Genomic DNA, 12,328 nt, shown 5'->3' on the forward strand with positions numbered 1-12,328 from the left:
TGTTATATGATCTCACTTATATGTGAAAACTAAAGAAAAAGTCATAGAAACAGATTATAGAATAATGTTCATCATAGGTGGGGGCTAGGGGAGATGGGGAGATGCTGGTGAAAATCTCCAAACTTCCAATTACAAGATGAGTAAGTTCTGGGGATCTAATATTCAGTATGATGACTATCTTAACAATGCTGTATTATATACTTGAAAGTTGTTGAGAGAGTAAATCTTGAATACTCTCACCACAAAAAAAAGGTAATTATGTGAGGTGATGAATATGTTAATGAACATTATTGTGGTAATCATTTCACAATACATACACGTACCACATCATTGTGTTGTATACCTTAAACTTATACAATGTTATATGTCAATTGCATCTCAATAAAGCTGAAAAAAAAAATGGGCACTGGTTTCCAAGCATAACCAATAAATTTTCCTTCAAATTCCACTTTGGAGCAAACAGTTGTATGGTATCAAGGTATAGTAATACCCAAACCTAAAAACTTATTCTTAATGTTGATCACCTAATAGGAGCTATTTTAACATATTATCAGGCTCAATTTTTAAATATCATGCCTCTGAAGCATGAATAGACAAATAGACCAATGAAATGGACAGTTCAAAAGCAGACATATATGTATGCTAAACATAGCATTTAAAATCTATGGAGAAAATATATTTATGTCATTTTTCCCCTCAGAATCCTCCAATAACTTCTTAGCTCAGGACAACTCAATTCAACATTACTCTGATTAAATCTGGCCCAATGAACTGTCCACTTCCTTATAATTCTCAAAGTGGACATAAGTTGGTTTAAGAAGAAATCTTATTTGGCACTATCCTTTGAACATCAATCATTTTGTTTATCCATGTACAGGTAAGTATTACACATGTTATTTGAAAGAAAGATCCCGAATTATGGGTTCCTCCCCAGCACTGTGAGGCATGCAAACCCAGTATTTAGAAATAAAGTTTTTTGAATCTTGGAAGAAAAACAACTACAAACAGCAAATGTTGGTAGTGGTAGTGTAGTGATAACAACCTATTATTATTCAAGAACACACAGGTTTCCATCATTAAAATATTCTATTAAAAAACCCAACTTATTTATAACCTTCATTTGTGGAGAAGCCTGAGGCATGAGAGGAATAACTAATGTATATTTGTGCAATCTCATGTTCTTCTGTAATTATCCGTTGGCATGTATGCCAGTGGTTCTTTGAATTTTTAACATGTCTGGATTTGTACATATACGTCTAGGGAAGTTGCTGGTGTTGTTGACTGTGAATTTCCCTTCCTTAGTGTTTGACCCAAAATGGCACCCAGGTTTTTCACTATGCTTCCTTAGGAGCTTGCTCTTTATAAGAATTGGCTGAAGTTGTCTGCAAGTAGAGGTATGAGACAGTGAAAGAGGCTGTGATTCTGGAAGGTGGCAACATTCAGAAAATAATTTTACTCTGCTTTCCCCTTCCAAACCCTGTCTAGACATTACTGAAAATGAATCACAGCCAGGTGACCTACTTGGTCCTCTAATATGTAGTTACCTAAATTTGCAGTTTTATGAATTTTTGACATTTTTTTCTTACTTCCGGTGCCTTATTTTTTCCTTTCTTTTAATACCGTCCCTCTGCTCTGTCTTCCATTTTTTTGTTTTGTTTTTGTTTTGTTTTGTTTTTGTCCTGAAAAATGATATAAATGACTCTCTCAACTGTTTTTAGCTACTGCATTCACGATCACCTTTCATGTCTCCATATTTTGGAGACAAAAGGAATTTGCTATTCCTTTTGGCTAGAATATTTTCACCATCTTTCTTTCCTGGGTTACTTGTATGTATTCTTCAGTGTTCAGCTAAGACACTATCGAATGTACTAAATTGTTTTAAGTTATATGCCCAACTTACATATAAATATCTCTGAATGAATGAAAGAAAGCATAAATGAAGGAAATATGCCCTAAATTTTCTCCTTCCTCTGTCTTCATCCCCACAGTTCCAGAACAAGAGCTATACGTCAGTCTACTAATATATACTAATAGTATGAGCTCTATAGTCTCACTGCCTCTCTGGGTTCAAATCCTGGCTCTACCCACTAAATAGCTATGCAGTCATTTTTCCTTGTAGCTTAATATCTTCATCCCTGCAATTGTGAGCATAGCAATATCACCTGTGTAGGGTATTTGAGGATTCAATGAGATAATACATGAAGTGCCTAAAATAGCACCTAAGCATGCTACAGAAATAGCTGTTATTAGGAAGAGGAGCTTATTTTTTATACCATATTCACTGCTTTGTCAACTCTACAATTTGATTGTCTACTCAAGTTTCTCCTAAAATTACAAACTTTTCATGCTACCACAAGAAAGACTGCTCAAATGTGACAGAATGTGAAAATTATGCTTTTTATTTTATCACATAAAATAGTTACATCAAGTTGTCCAAATGCATTGGTGAATTAAAGCTTCCAGCTCTTACAAATTTTTATACATATATCTATGCATTTATAAATACACACATATGTAAAAGATATATATTTTCTTCTAAAATAAAGTGCCCAAATCTTAATATATGGGGGCATAAAAGGGAAAAAAATCATGAAGTTTAATCAGTTGCAGACTATACTTTCACAATATAGGAATCTATTTTATACATATTTATTCAGGGATACTGAACTTCACTCATTCTTTTCTGAATTCTAAGTGAATTAATTTAACCAAAATAATAGAAGAAGTCATGTAGACAATTTAATGAATCAGAGACTAATTTTTCTTACTGTGCCCGGCATTAGAGCCTGGGCTCCCCAATGGAATGGAAATTTAGCTTCATTCTTAATTTTCCTATTTTTTGGACTGTGGTCTTTCTGCTAAGATGATAAACAGAGAGACAGAGAAATGAATCAGACGTCTCCAATTCTAAATCCTCTGTTAGCATTCAGTGAAGTCAGAGATTGGTGAAAAGTCTCTTAATGTCTTTACATTACCCTGGGCTTGGTGAGAAATAACCTAGCAGGTCTTATTGAAGTCGCAGAAGAAGAATCAGAGTACAGTGATCAATAGCTCATTGAAAACCCATTCAAATTGAAATGGAACTCTACTACAGTGGAAAACTTTGTGAAAATGTGCTCGAATTTAAGAGCAAAATAAGGGTTAAAGAAAAACTAGACAATTTGAGATAATTAAGAAAATCCTCATTTCAAAAAGGAACTGGGGCTCTACTCCCTGCTCCAGTATCTCAGCGGCTCTTCCCAGATTTTTACTGTATTTTCTATTACTTTTCCACTTTTAAGACGATCATTTGAAGTCTTTGACAAGGAATGGAATGTCAAAATGCCTTAGAAAAGCCTTCAACCTATTCAAGCAAGGTGAGGATGCCTAAAAATAGCTTAATATGAACCCAGCCATTTCAGAATCTCTGGTGATGACAGGTTCAAACTACAATAGAGTGTATCTTATTCAAGCAGGAAAAGGGGAAATCGTCTGCACTAAAATTGCATAAAACACTCTATAACTTCTCAACATATGGGAGACCTGGGAACAATGGGAAGCCCAGACATTTCCCAGAGCCAGTACAAGGAATGGAGTATTTTCTTTTACTTTGGGCAGGGGGAGTGGGGGAAAAGGGCAAGAAAGTGTTTCCAATTACCTGGCCTACCTCCATGGGGCCTTTGCAAGAACAGAGCCACTTAACTACTGATTTTGGTGAGCATCTTATTAATGGCTTGCTTGACATGCGTGGTGGAACTGCGTCGCCTCGTCTTGCCTTGGACCATTCTCCTGCGACGCACCTCTCGACACAGCTCATAGAATATTTCGGTGATGTTCCCTTCTCCAGTGCAGGCAGAACACTCATAAAAAGCACAAGCCAATTCTGTGGCCAGCTTCTCCCCTTCTTCAGTACTAACCTGTCTGGAGTGGTCCAAGTCAGCTTTATTTCCAACCAAGATAAGAGTCACATTCTTGGGCTTTTTGATCTCATCCAGGATGTTCTTAAGGGGCAGCACTTCCTCAAAACTTCCTCGGTCAGTAATGTCATAGACCAGCACAAAGCCTTCCCCCCATCGCATGTGTCCTTCTCTCTGAATGGTATCTTCCTGTTGACAAGGAAACAATGGCAGTTGGGGAGTTGGAAGTCATCACAATGTATAGATGCTTTTCATGCCAATAATGAGTCCTTAATTACTATTCTTTATATTCAGTGTCATTAAAATTTCTTGATTGCCTATAGAAGCTTCCTTTCTCAATCAGTTTGGAATAGGAGTATTACTTACTCATAGCAGGATATGTCAGGGAACTAAAAATGTTCTAACTGCATAGACCTTTAACTTTCTGCTTCTGATTTTCCTCTTGCCATATCATTAAATCCGTAATTATAAGAAGTATAAAGAAATCATCTTAGTTGGGCACACTGCCTCCAAGGATTTCATCACAAAAAATTGGCGAGTAGGTAACAGACAATTAGACCTCACAACACCCTTTAGAGATCAGATTAAGAGGCACAGCTTGGTGAATGGTTTTGATTTCATTTTTTATTTAATCTCTTTTGCTTTCAGATTCTAGACAGTTGGGTACCAGGGACAGAAAAACAGGGAAAAACTGTAGAGAGAGTCAGTCTCAAAGCCAGGGGCTTTTTTCTTTTTTCTTTTTTTTTTTTTTTTTTGCTAAACACCTCCCAAATATTATAAAGTCCCAATAATGGTAGAAACTTATCTGAAGTGATTTTCAAAGGAGGTGATCATTCTTTCCTAGGAAAGTTGCACATGAGATTTGAAAATGCACCTCTTTCATGGGCTCAAATAACCTTTGTGGGCATGTAAGTCCCTGCCACCTCCCTCTAGAATCAGGGTTGGGTGCCAGGGAAAGCACATATAAGAAGGAGGTGGTGATGAGAAATAAAAGTGTCTTTCTTGGGTTAAATGCTTGAAGTCCTCTTCAGATCATAGGTCACTGATAGAGCACCATGAAACCCTTCAGCTCCCTAACTTTCATTCCTAGTGATCATTTTATTCTTGAGAACTAAGCCTCTCTACAAACCTATCTATAATCTCAGAACTGACTGCCATCAGGGTAAACTTATACTAGCTTCCTTTGTAATGGATTGTTTGTTGTACAATTATGTGGTTCAAGTTTTCAATAGAATGTGTTGAGGTCTGGAAAGAATATTACAGGAAAGAGTCCTAAAATACAGTATTCTAAAAAGTGATTCTGGGGTTATATAAGTTTAGAATATAATATATACTGAAATTCTTAAAGATTCATCTTATACATGGGCATGTAAGCCTCTGAGAACTTCCCCAGTAAAAAGAAATGCTTAACTCCACCAGAGCATGAAACTCTTATTATCTTGCTATCTCCCCAAAATATATGTGGGTAATTCTAAATGATGTCATGTCAATGTTACAGTATTATCAATCCCCCCCACCCCACTGAAGTACCCAGTAATTTATATAAGGATGCACCTACAAGCTCTTTCTAATATGTTAGTATATGACTAACTAAATAATTAAAGAGAAAAGTCTTTAGGCATCATTAGTTAATTGGAGGAAAGTGTCTTAATTTTGTTCATAGTATGCATGTACACATCTCATTTTTATTGGATCCGGAAAACATTTTAACGGAACCCTTTATTCACCTGACCAGCAGTATCTAATATCTCCATGGTGACAACTTCATCATCAATGGTTGCTTGGTGTCGGTAGGTTGATTCTGAGGGAATGAGGAAAGAAGGAAGGTAAAAAAGTAAATTAGTGCATGATTTAATTTGATCTTTAAATGACAAAGTAGTCACAGAAGTATGTCTGTTTGTATCGCATAAAGGAATGTGCATCCCAGGCAGGAGAGGATGGACGTGCAAGAATGAGTCATCTCTGTACTCTCTGAGCTCCTGGAAGTCTGGGTTCTCATGTGGGAGCTACAGACTTTCAGGACATAATATGGGAGAATCCCTATGTCTCTTTGCTCATTTTATTCTCCTAGGAGGCCAGCTTCCTGGTGTATAAAATAGGGTCTCTACATCCTAGACTGAGAAAGTGCTTCCCACAAAACGCATGCTACCTTGATACTCCTAGAACCCAGTTTCAGGAAATCACTGCTAATGATTGTCCCTGACAAGATGACATATAAACAGGAGCCGTTCATTTCCTTCAAGACCTCAACCCTGGAAATGTATTAGACATTAGAGGAGGTGGATAGCCATCCATGTAAAAAATGACCATGTAAAGTTATGAGAGACCCTCGTGGTGGTAGAAGGCCATTGGGTCCCATGTTTGGGGGCTGTGTGGGAAGCAGAGGAAGGCTGGGGCACATGGTGGGAGAGGAAACAAAGCAGAGTTCTCCTGCTCATGTTCCCTCTTCAGGGTAGAAAAATGACAACTGCTCAGTACCAGCTGTAGGCTGGTAGGTTAATATCAGGGTGGTCCCCAAGCTCTATGGGGGTGAGAAGTCAGTAGATGCAAGAACTTTGGGTGGTCTGAGTGTGCCTTTCACCACATGAAATGGAAACCAGATGTTAAAATAAATACGAACTGGTGCTGCTCTGTATGAACTCTAGAACAGCTGAAATGCCAAGCTCAATAAATGATTGACAGAGCTGATGAAGGTCGGGTTGAAGAGCTCTTCCAGAAGGCATCAGTACATGATAAGAAAACGGTAAAAAGTAAAATGTAGGAGAGATGGATAATAGAAATGGACATGTCATTATCTCTTATACAATGAGCTTCAAAGACAATAAAGTATGTAAGGGCTGAAAATACTTGAGGGTGAAAAAACCGAGAATTTCCCAGGATGAAAGGTCTTGGAACAGTTCAGATCAAAATGACGTGGGTGCCTGGGTGGCTCAGTCAGTTAAACGTTTGCCTTTGGCTCAGGTCATGATCCCAGGGTCCCAGGATTGAGCCCCACAATGGACTCCCTGCTCAGCACGGAGCTTGCCTCTCCCCTGTCTGCCACTCCCCCTGCTTGTTCTTGCTCTCTTTCTCTCTCTCTGTGTCAAATAAATAAATAAAATCTTTTAAAAAAAGATGCACCATTGTTAAAAAAAAATAAGGACTTAAAGGACACACAAAGAAAATCCCATATATAAAACAATCACATCAAAATTTAGGGATATCAATGATAAAGAAAAATGTTAATGGATATACAAAACAAAGCACATCACCTACAGAAGAACATGACTCCGACTGACATTAGACTTCTCACCAGCAAAACTGGATTCGAGATCCCAGTGGTATAAAACAAAGCAATCAAACCACATCAAAAGCAATCGAGAATTACAATTCTAGATGATACCAATACATTGGGGTGGGCAGGGTGGGGAGAGACAAGAGGCAGATTTGAGTGAGTTAATGTAGTTGTCCTACTCCCGAAGATGATGTCATAAGAAAGCAAAAGGTGAAGTGACTTAAGTATTGAACTTAACAAATCAGAAAAGGAACATAGAATAAATCCAAAAAGATACGAGCAAAGAAGTAAAAGAGAAAACCACAAAAGAAAGAATGACACAAGGTTAATAGAACCAAAGCATGAGGCTTGAAGGGATTTAAAAATAAATGGGAGTAGAGATTAAAAATCTGGCAATACTGACTCATACATTAAAAGAGAAGGAGCAATCAAGCACAATTTACCATAAGAGAAGAAATAACTACATATTCTGAGGAAATGAAAATAAAATAATATTATGAGCTATATACCCACAAATTTCAAACCCTGATAAATTCTCATATTGAAACATGTATGGACAGGTGCAGTGAGAACTGGAACACTTAACCCGGTCAGTAACTGTTAAGTAAATTAGATGTTAATTGTTGATCCCTTCTGATCATAAAAAGCAACTGCATCCAATTGGTTTTAAAGGAGGCTTCTATAAACATTAAACAAGTTGTTCTAGAAAATAGAAAAAGGATAATCATCCAATTCCTTTTGTGGGGCATTACGTGACTTGAATAAGAAGTAGTATAAGAGTAGTAAGAGGAAAAGGACAAGAAAATTATAGGCTCACTTTATTCTTGAATGTAGATTCATAAATCCTAAATAAAATATTATCCAATTGAATTCAATTAGTGTAAAAAGAAAAGTACATCACGATCAGTTAAAGTTTTTTTGGAAATATAAAGAGTGTTTAAAGTCTATCAGTGCATTTTTAAAAATTTTTATTTAAATTCCAGTTAGTTATGCACCTGGTGCTCACCACAAGTGCCCTCCTTAATACCCATAACCTGTCCCCCCCCATCCCCCCAGCATTTCCTTTCTGGTAACCATCGGTTTGTTCTCTATAGTTAAGAGTCTGTTCCTTGGTTTTCCTCTCTTTATTTTAACCCTTATGATCATTGGTTTTGTTTCTTAAATTCCACCTATGAGTGAAATCATATGGTATTTGTCTTTCTCTGACTGACTGATTTTGTTTAGCATAATACTCTCTAGCTCCACCCACATCATTGCAAATGGCAATATTTCATTCTTATTTATGGCTGAGTAATATTCCGTTACATATACATACACACCGCCTCTTTATCCATTCTTTGGACACTTGGGCTCTTTCTATAATTTGGATATTGTTTCTATCAATGAAGTTCAACACAGTAAAGCACTGAATGAGAAAAAAGTGCTAAAGAAAAAAAAAAGCACATGATTACCTTTATAGGAAGATCTATAGCATAACGAAATTTATGTAAGTTTAAGGTTTATGGATACACAGAAAAACACCCTTTTCAAAAAATGTGTAATACCTAGTATATACCGCTTACTATTTGAACAAGAATTGTCCTAAAGATAGGGAGGCACAACAACATTTAATAACTTGCCGAAGCTCAGACAGAGTAAGTGGTAAGTGGTAGAGTTGACATTGGATCTAAGGAAGATTGACTTTGGAATGAGGCTTATACCACTATGCTAAGAATCAAACATATTAGATTATATACCTATGGGAAAGAGGAGGTCAATGGTGTCACAATGGGGGATGCAGGAAAAATTAAGTGAAATCATATAAATAATATAGATAAGAATAATAGAAATATATAACATAAAAGAAATAAGTATGTAAAATAATGGAAATGTAATAAAAATGATATAAAGGATTTATAAGCACATGAATGGTACCGTAGATAGATTAACATGATTCACTTAATTCTTTACACCTAAACTACCCAAATTCCTAACCAACCAACCAACCATCCAAACAAACTTGCAAGTTTGTCTCAACAGGGTGACCAGTAAGTCAGTCCTTTCATTTATTTGTTCATTATTCTTTCATTTCTTCATCCCATCAACTATTTTACAGTTCTTTTTTTACCACAGTTTTTTGTTACTCTTCTACAAATATAATCTCCTACCTAAAATACAAACTACAGAAAGGAGGCTTAACTAACTAGCATAACCTAGCCTTCTACCCGCTATAAGCTGCGTCACGATCATTGCCACAGGCATGGCGCACGGTTGAAGTCTTTTCTGAACAGCAAAATTTAAAAATGAAGTTATGTTCAATATATTTTAATAAACATATTTTCACAGTACTGTCATTCTGTTAGAATAGGTAATCCGTATGTGGTATGTACAATGATTCTCAATTCTAGAACATTCTATCCCCCTACTCTTTATGTTAAAGGGGAGATGATTATTTTGTATAATTTCACTCTACAGTATGAAGTATAGCAACTTCTTATCTCTAAATATCTCTAAATGTTCTCTCAATTATTTCTCTTTTTTTTTTGATTATTTATTTATTTATTTGACAGACAGAGATCACAAGTAGGCAGAGAAGCAGGCAGAGAGAGAGGAGGAAGCAGGCTCCCTGCAGAGCAGAGAGCCCGACGTGGGGCTTGATCCCAGGACCCTGAGATCATGACCTGAGCCGAAGGCAGAGGCTTAACCCACTGAGCCACCCAGGCGCCCCATCTCTCTCAATTATTTCTTTTTGCATCTTCAGTCCTCCAGCCTGAGGAGGAGAGAGGCCCAGAAGCAGCAGGCCAGCGAGGATCTATGCCGTTTCTGTTTCTTTCACTCCCGTTCTGTGGTGGCCTTTGCACTACCTTCCTTTTTAAAGGGGCTGGCATCTGCCCTGGGGCCTGGAAAACAGAGTTCTGGGCTCTCTTCCATCTCTTTACACCAAAAGTTGTCTGACAGACAGGGACATTTTTCTCTGTTGCTTCCATGATAAATAGGATATGTATTTCAACCACAGAAGGCCACAGTAGGGGGGAAATAAAATATAATGAAAATTGTATGAAGTTGTGTGATTCTCTGGCTGTTTGTTAACTGAAACAAAAATGAAGGAATGCAGGAAATGAGGGAATGTCTGCCACAGACATAGCAGCGGGGAGCAGCAGTGATTTCATCGAAGCTGAGTACTGGTTTTATGCCATTTTGAGTCTTTTCTCTTTAAGCCTCTTCTCTCTCATTAGAAACCCATATCTTCACGTCAACAGTGGAAGTATATAGTCCACACAGGCAAAATGTTGTGCCTCCGTGTGCTAACTTTAATGAAGCTAATTTGAAAAAATGTACTAAGCACTTTTTGGAATTAAACCCTACTATTCATTCCAAAACATAAGAGAAAATGTGTAAGTGTGTGGAGAGTGGACACACATTTTAGTTTGTTCCTACTAACCTGAAATGAAAATTCGGAGTCTTTTTTTTTTTTTTCTTTTTAAAGGGAAGAGGGGTGATTGTTTAAGGCATATATCTAAATGAAACAAAGTAATATATACTATAAGACCAACATAAGTTTCAAGATGGAATTTGATACATTTTAAAATTCAAACTGGGGAGCCTAGGTGGCTTAGTTGTTAAAATGTCTCCCTTCCGCTCAGGTCATGATCCCAGGGTTCTGGGATCAAGCCCCTGCTCCGTAGGAGGCCTGCTTCTCTCCTTCTCCCACTCTCCCTGCTTGTGTTCCTGCTCTCATTATCACTCTGTCAAATAAATCAATAAAATCTTAAAAAAAAATAAAAACATGCCTAATTTCATTGTGTATGAGCAATACGTGATTTAAAACTTGTATTCAGTAATATTTTTATAAGTAGTAGTAGATATTGTATACGCTAAGAGAAGTTGATGTTCAAAGGGATGTTGTAGGTAGTTAATCCTTTTACTGATTTAGCTTTTTTGCAAATTTCAACATATTACTATGGACATTTAGCCGGTATAGTAACAACAGCGGTTAGTAATGCTGATTTATGCTACAGTGAAAATTGTACTGACTTGAGTTCTACTACTGGTCTAAACACAAACCAGCCACATAATCTTGAATAAATTTACTTTGCTGGATTTATTCCCTTATTCGTCAAAGGACGATCTCAGTGTTCCTTGCTGTGCCGATACTGATTGGTTCCGTGAGTTGGCTAAGCACTTTGGCTTTAGTCTCGAGTTCAGAGAATTTATTCTGGGTGTGTCTCTCTCTTGTATAAGCCTTTCTTTCCAAACAGAGGGTACTGTTATACAGGAAGGAAGAGCAAATCAAAAAGCCCAAGTGCCAGTGAATCTGTCTCCCAGTTCCTATCCTCATTCCTGTCTGAGTCTTTATTCATGAGACCGAGACTCCATTATCCATTCAAACACAGAGTGTGGTGCTTCCAATATAGTGGTAGTAGTGGTAAGTGCTGACAAGCGGTCTCTCTCTTCTTCCCCAAACACCCATCTCTCTCTCTCTTTTTCTCTCTCTCTCTCTCACACACACACGTACACACAACTAGCACTGTCTAAGCCTTTGACCCTATTCTCTGCCATGATCAACACTCTCTAAGGGGAATAGGACTCTCAGAAGTAAGGATTCAGTTCTTGGGGATCTAATCAGAACATGGACCCTGTTGTTCTACAATGAGAATGTTACCCTCACCACCATCAGGGGGTTCTTGTTCAGATGGTGTGAGCCCTAAACCTCACAGGCTTCACTTCTGGTTTTCAAATGCTACTCAGACACCACCTCTGGTCTCTGACTAACATTTCACTGGTCCCTAGTGAAATGAGAAAAATGCAAGGAAAACTAAAATTGCCCAGTATAAAGAATTGAATGTTTTTTTCTTAGCTTATATCCTTCAAACCATGTGGATGTGCAAAATATTGCTTTCTCCATGAAACCCAAATGCAAATAGACCATGGGTTTTGTTCCCTCTCACACTCTCTCTTACCCGTGCTTGCATCCCTAATGGCAGTTCCTAAAATAATCCTTCTCCACGGAAAAAAAAAAAAAAGAGCAAAACCCACCAAAACAAAGAGTCTGGGAATCATTTACTATCATAGTAGCAAACTTCCTTCACAGATTTACCTCAGAGCAGTAGATATTCCAATTTTGAAACATTAAATGGTGTTCAGAGTCTTCAGCTTCTCAAGGAGCAATAATTCTGTC

The 12,328-nt window shown here is 37.4% G+C and overlaps 1 protein-coding gene across 1 annotated transcript in view; it reads right to left on the reverse strand.

Annotated features, from left to right (window-relative positions):
- Positions 1–2,388: 2,388 nt before the first annotated feature.
- RERG (RAS like estrogen regulated growth inhibitor) overlaps positions 2,389–12,328 on the reverse strand; it is a 125,295-nt gene continuing 115,355 nt past the window's right edge. Inside the window, exons 4-5 of the mRNA XM_046010639.1 lie at positions 5,624–5,697; positions 2,389–4,085 (exon numbers count right to left, since the gene is read on the reverse strand). Coding sequence (XP_045866595.1) covers positions 3,678–4,085; positions 5,624–5,697 — 482 coding nt within the window. The 3' untranslated portion in view covers positions 2,389–3,677. The remainder of the gene's footprint in view (positions 4,086–5,623; positions 5,698–12,328) is intronic.

Source organism: Meles meles, chromosome 7 (assembly GCF_922984935.1).
Source record: "Meles meles chromosome 7, mMelMel3.1 paternal haplotype, whole genome shotgun sequence".
Classification (NCBI taxonomy): domain Eukaryota; kingdom Metazoa; phylum Chordata; class Mammalia; order Carnivora; family Mustelidae; genus Meles; species Meles meles.